This window comes from Aspergillus welwitschiae (genome assembly GCF_003344945.1).
Source record: "Aspergillus welwitschiae strain CBS 139.54b unplaced genomic scaffold BDQ94scaffold_28, whole genome shotgun sequence".
In the NCBI taxonomy this organism is placed as follows: Eukaryota; Fungi; Ascomycota; class Eurotiomycetes; order Eurotiales; family Aspergillaceae; genus Aspergillus; species Aspergillus welwitschiae.
In genome coordinates this window covers 57,445-63,852 of record NW_020798722.1, presented here as the reverse complement: position 1 = coordinate 63,852, position 6,408 = coordinate 57,445, and the positions used below count along the sequence as shown (strand labels likewise).

At 51.3% G+C, this 6,408-nt stretch overlaps 2 protein-coding genes across 2 annotated transcripts; both read right to left on the bottom strand.

The window, feature by feature from the left end:
- Positions 1–229: 229 nt before the first annotated feature.
- Positions 230–1,860, bottom strand: BDQ94DRAFT_148221 (uncharacterized protein). Its single transcript, XM_026767157.1, has one exon. It carries the CDS (start codon positions 1,749–1,751, stop codon positions 435–437), a length of 1,317 nt encoding a protein of 438 aa, XP_026623653.1. The 5' UTR covers positions 1,752–1,860; the 3' UTR covers positions 230–434.
- A 996-nt stretch (positions 1,861–2,856) lies between these two features.
- BDQ94DRAFT_148216 (putative C6 transcription factor) lies at positions 2,857–6,380 on the bottom strand. Its single transcript, XM_026767156.1, has 6 exons — positions 6,101–6,380; positions 5,993–6,041; positions 4,864–5,862; positions 4,706–4,806; positions 3,973–4,651; positions 2,857–3,907 (listed from the first exon to the last, which is right to left on the bottom strand). Exons 1-6 carry the CDS (start codon positions 6,218–6,220, stop codon positions 3,201–3,203), a joined length of 2,655 nt encoding a protein of 884 aa, XP_026623652.1. The 5' UTR covers positions 6,221–6,380; the 3' UTR covers positions 2,857–3,200.
- Positions 6,381–6,408: the final 28 nt, after the last annotated feature.

Genomic DNA, 6,408 nt, shown 5'->3' with positions numbered 1-6,408 from the left:
GCATTGCCACTGCACTGATAACGGCCCTAAACATACAGAGTTTAATCATGTGTTTAGCTGATTAGCTGGGCATCAGCAAGGAGAGGAGAAACGATTGACGATGTGGTGCTAGGTTATCGAATCTTATTGAGCCCGAAGCGGGTTATCGCCATGACCTGTCACTTCAAGCCTGCCCTGCAGTGGCGCGCTTGCAACGTTAGTGTTAAACTTTGACCGATCGTTTGTGATAGGTAGATCAGCGCAACTAATGTTAACATATTGATGGTCGCTACTTCTGGAGGTAAATACAGAGGCCATATCGAGAGATATTAATCGGAAACAGGCACAAACGGCAGAGAAGCAAACAAGTCAGACAGAATAAGCAAAATAAATAATAATTATCTCATATCGGTCGTCAATCACATCCTATCGGCATTATGGCTCATGTACGTCGTTCAGTCGTCCGCCTCTTGGTTCGCATGGATGGCTACTTCCATTGCCGGGCTCACCGGTTGAATTGGTTCTGGACGGTCCAGTGGGGCCTCCGTCCCCAGATTCTCCATAGGCTTTAGTCTCATTGGAGTCACCGGCTCTATAACTCGAATAGCAAGCGGGTTTTCCACAGAAGAGCTTGCTTCGGGCTCTGCCTGTGGCGTTGGGGGATCATCGGATTCAGGCTTGGGAATCTCCGCGGAAGCAATCACTACTGAACCCAAGGTCGTCGTCGCGCTTTGCAGAATCTCCCGAGAGCTAGAAGTGATCGAGCTTATTTCCCCAATATGCTGGGTCTCAATGCTTGAACTTGCGCAACTCGTGGGCTTATCCCATCTCGCAGACGAAGAATGCATCGGCGACATAATTGATGTAGAAGCAGATGCGGCTTCCAGAATGTCCTGGGGAAAGGGCCGGAGAGCCGACTGGTTTGCTTGGGGCCCAGAATTGACCGCGAGGAACAGAACCAAGAAGCTGAGCACGGCAATTGCGACGTTGCGTCGGTCACTAGCCAATACTCGCACGTAGTTCACCAGCAATGTCTGTAGATCAATATCATCACTTGATCGTGGCACATACTGTGGCACTGGCATTTGTTGCTCTGGAGCAGCTTCTTTCTCTGTAGCTGGGGCGGATTCGATCTTTTCTGGAACAAAAGGACTGGGCTCTTCAATTGCCGAGGAAGGTGTACGGCCATGTAGCGAAGGGCGGCGCACTTCAGCGGACATTTCATCCTCAGGCGCCTGCAAATGCGGCACCTGCAGTCGATTCTCAAAGTGGTCCATCTCTTGCTCCAACAATCGCCTCTCTAACTCTCGCCTGATCTCCGAAGGAAGCCAAAGGCCAACCTCAACGTCGACCTTTTCCATTTCCTTCCAAGCGGCTGCCCATGCCCCAGCTCTCATCAGCCCATTGGCTGCGAACACTTTGATCTCCCATTTCCTGCCTTCGTTATTGTGGCGAACCACGTGTCCTCCACAATCAGGACACTCCTCCCCTTCTTCCTCATCCGTAGCACTTTCTCTTACAGACTGATCGTCCCCCTCAGAGTCGTTCTCATCATGTCCCAGAAAATGCCCATGATCCAGTCTTGGCCGCTGTAGCTCTAAACTCTCCAGTAGCCGCTCTTCCAGCAAGTCATACAGGTCCTCCGGGTGAGAGATAAGCACCCCACGTTCACGGAGCACACCGGATCCGACCTTCTCTTCCAGCAGCTTCCAGCGTCTCCAATACTCCGGAGGCAGAACCTCTTGTAGTATCTTCTGATTGTGGTAGCCCATTGCGCCTGGCACTGGGAGAGAGGGCGGAAGCAGGTTACAGTGAAGAAGCACCAGGGGGTACTCCTTTTTAACCTTGGGCTTACCTGCAGACCCTGAGGGCGAATAATGGTGAAACTTTCTTAGTGGCGATGAACCGGCAGACCTGATTGAAATATCCGAGAAGCGCTGCCCCCCTCTGCGCTTGGGTGGGGTCAAAAAATCATCGTCCCCTTCATCCTCCGTGTGCATCTGCATTGCTTTTACCGAGCTTGGCTTCCGGAACGCGGCTTCCCGGTGTCGCATTGAGCGCAAATGTCCGTCCAGCTTGCTATGCGCCTTGATATCATGGTCCTGCCAATTGTGAGAGAGCATATTGTCATGTATCGCCGTCTTCATTCCATCCGCCATGTTTGTGAGCACCGAGGCAGGGATCGACGAGACCGAAGAGCGACTCGAAGCTCTGGAACGTTGATGACGGAGGTCTTCATCCAGATCGCCGTTCAATGCGTGACCAGAGTGATGCGTAGAAGAATCCGAAGAGTTGTAGCCGCCGTCGTGAATTAACATCTGTGTGTCTTCATTGGAAGGACCGATTTCGGCATGATGTCCGTATAGCGCCGTCGGAAACTTCGGGGAATCCGATGGGTGCTGGTCATAGGCAAAGCCTTGAGAGATGTCGGTTTCCTCGCCTGTAGGAACTGCATACTCAGTTAATTGGGTGTCATTAGAGTGGTCGTCCATGGAGGTTGGTCATAGAACAGTATCGACGAAGATAAAGTATAAAAGGAAATTGGTTCCCCACTACTATCCGAGCACCAGTAGAAGGCCGCCAGTGAGCCTGTGGATCTCACGAAGAATGCTGAGCTTCGATGGGCCACGCTAGATGGAAGCAAGATGGTATTCTAGGTCGCATACCATTCAGTTCAAAGAGAAGCTGTTGGAGATGGCGATCCGGGGGGGATTGGATGCTTTGTTGCTTGTTGTCTCACCGCCCGGTCGTGATGGGCAACCACATCCCTGCAGTCCTTCTGACTGGCTGATGGGCTCCGCTCTAGCCTGGAGATCCCCATCATCACTAGAAAACTAAGGCTGAAACCTGGAGAAAGCAGAAAGATAACACTTAAATCCGGGGATATAGTTAGCTACAATTACAGGTCTCATAAATAATAAATATACGAACACGCTCACAACTCATATATCACAAACTGTCCCCAGAATCATACAGTGAACACCCTGGGACATGCTCGCCGATGCAAAACATGAATCATGCAACATTTCCAAGCAATCATAGCCAATATACATTGAATGACATCAAATCCAGTATGTTTATCGTTTTGAATTGTTCCCGCCCGTGAAATATGTGTAGATATATCCCCGAACGCCAGAGGAATATTATCTCTGATCATGACAAGCAATGACAAAGCCGACTCGGGCAAGTAATATCGTATGGGTAATAAGCAAAGTACACACTCAATGGGGAGCTTGTGGCGTTTCATCATGAGGGCTCATCAGAGCAGGGTAGTTTTGATGTTCCCCAAAATAATTAAGAACGTCTTGTGGCAGATATTCCAGCCACGGAAGAATTTCCCCACTGAATGTGAACGGGAGCTGATCTTGTTGCTGAAGCGTGGCCATGTCAATGTCTTGACTCTGAATGAATATGTCCCCTGCATGGGAGCCCACAGCAGGGTGGAGAACTGTCCGTGCGTTCATCTGGCCGTCCCCGTGTTGCTGGTCGCTGCCAGCAGGTAAGCTATAGTTAAAGCTAGGCGCCTGAGATTCGAACCTAGAAGAAGACGAAGGATGATTGTATGTTGGTCGCGGATGTGAGGGTCTGGATGCGGGGCTTGGGAAAGAGGTATTTAAGCCAAGGAGCAAATTGGCTTCAGAAGTGGTGACTTGTCCAGAGGGTGCAAGCGGCGAAAATCTTTCCGGGCCGGGTGCCATCGATGTGCTCGTCGTAGTCCCCCTATTTCTGGATGGCTCCAGAGAATGTGGATAAGAATTCGGGTTCTGACTATCGCCAGATTGTACGGGGAGGTGAGGGTAGCTATGGCTGTACTGGGATGAATATGTTGGCTTGTCTGACACAGGCTCGGCCTGGGCGGGTAACTGATACAGAAGACTCAGGTTTGGTTGAGACGAGTTGGTTGCGCCCGTCAGAGCCCACCCGATAGCTTGAGACAAATTAGATCGTCCTTCCTTCCGGTCGCAAGAAGCAGATAGGTAAGAGAAAGCTCACCTTGACTTGGGTCAATTTTAGGCGACCGTCTTCCGTCCGAATGCGCGTGGGCATCTGCTGGGCGTTCTCTTTCGCCTGGAGCAGGTAAGGAGTGTTGTGTACGCTGCCAAGGTGGTGCAGTAAAAGGCTGGACGGCAGACACTTCCACTGCACTTTCCATCTCCTCGGTCGTATACAAGAGCGGATCAACTATGCCCTTCGCCTTTTGGTCTAATACCGTGAGAATGTATTTGGTACCCTCCCAATACGTCTCGAGCGCCTTTAGCGCTTTGTAGCACCGCTGGTAATTCTCCTTTGCGGCCGATGCAAGAAGTATGTGTTTGGCGGTCGGCTTTCGATCGGCTCCACTCGAGGGATCCATATTCGGCATCACGAAACCGCTGGATTGATTTGCCAGCAATGGCTGCGTCGGAGGCGAGCCAGATCTTGAAGAGGGTGACGAGTAATAAGCGCTCTCCATGAGGAAAGCACATGCGGCAATATACATTGGCTGGCTTGTGAAAGGGTTGCCGATGAAGCTTCTCCCATCCACGAGTTCAGAGAAAGACAGTATATCGGCGATGGTTTTGGCCGACGACATCGACAGTTCTCTGCTGTTCGGATAAAGATGTTGGATGGTTCCCCCGAACGAGTTCAGAAGCGTAGGTTGATGAAGCAGGACAATCAGCGTATGGAACCACTGCGTTCAGGTTAGTCACCTGGAGCAATCAAGACGTCCGAGGGCGGAACTCACAAAGTGAAGCAGGATGAAGTTGGTTCCTTCCTTCGCTTTGACGTACGCCTGGAAATTGGCAGCATTGAAATGGAGTCGAGGCGACAGGCGTTGGTATATGCCTAGATCGGCCTGATTAGCTCTTTGTCAACGAATTATGTAGAGGTTGTGGGACCTACCTGTCAAATCACTCTCCATACCGGCCAGCATTTTCAGTGTATCCGATGTTACATGGTTCACATCTTGTATGCCGTTGATGAGATCCGTCACTCTTCCGTACAAATGGATTATACGGATGAGCGGTGGAAAAGGTGCGGGCCATCCATTGGCCAACCGGGACTCAGACTGAAGTGGAAAGCAAAGCTCTATGTCCTCGTCGCGTAAGGTCACTGGTCTACCTGTTCCTGACGAGATCACTCGGTCGAGGAAGAAGATACTCCAGAAGCTGTCAACCCGTTCACGCTCCCGAGCCCGTCGGCTTTCGGTATCTTGCATATCTTGGGCGGAGCCTGGAGAGATTTGAGGCTCATCATACTGGTCATCTCTCAACTTGCCAGCCTGCCCAGTCATTACTGCATTTGGAGTGACCCCACTCAGGCCATAGTTATACTCCAAACCCTGGACCTTCTGCATACCTAGGTCCTGGGCCATCCGTATGGATATTCCCAAGTACATCCAAAGACCACTGTCATGATTCGAGCCGAACTCGTCATACGCAAGTAACAGACACGCCTGCACTCCGGAAAGCGTCGGGCACGAGAGAGTATCAACTAGGGCGCTCATTGCTCTGTGGGCGAATGGTTGTCCGCGAGTGGACTTTTTCAGATCGATCTGCGGCTCAGAGCCATCGATGGTTGGAGCTTGAGGCGGACTCAACAGCGGGTGGGGGGAGAATCTCGCAGACAATGCACAAACGGCATCCACCAGCATGGTGTCGACCTTTTTGTCTTTCAGATCGCGCAGAAACCTGTCTCGCTGAAGGAACGGAAAGCTGCACCCGAGATGTACGAAAAAAAGGTCACATAGGTGCATCACTAAGTTGCTGACAGAAAGGGAATCGTCGCGATCATAGAAAGGGATAGAGTTGTAATCACGGGTGTCTCTAGTGTCGGGTAAATGGCTGTGGTGATTTAAGCCCGCATCTGCGAATTTGGGACTACGAAGGGGAGACAGAGACTCTGCATTTTAAAAGACAATGGGTTAGCCGGGCGTGCAAGGTAGTGTCGCTGAATTTGCTAGGCCTGTGGGTGAACCGCAACCCAGTCGCCTGCAGAAGCTAATAAGAGTAGGACAGTCAGGAGTGCAGACCTGATGACAGTGACGGATTGCTCTTGCGCGAACCTCGCACCTGGACGACCTGCGGGGGGCGTTAACCAATACAAACTTGGAGAATCCTCTTGACATATGTGTGCGAACCATCTGTTTGAAGCCAGGGACAATAGCTGTTGGCCCAAAATACCTAAAGTAGGGCACATGAGTGCGTGCGCTGCTACTTAGCGAGGTGCGACCTAGACGATAAAGAGCCTGGTGAGCCATGGCCACCCATACAAGGCATTCGAGAAGCCAGAAAAGACCCAATAACGTACTGCTTTCTGGACTGGCCCCGTTGTTCGGTTGCTCGAACTCTTTTGTTGTTCGCGAGGATGTGTCTGTCGGCAGTGGTTCTTCCTTCGGCTCCAACGGTTTGAGTGCTTCGGAGGGCTTATCCACACCGTCAGTGATTG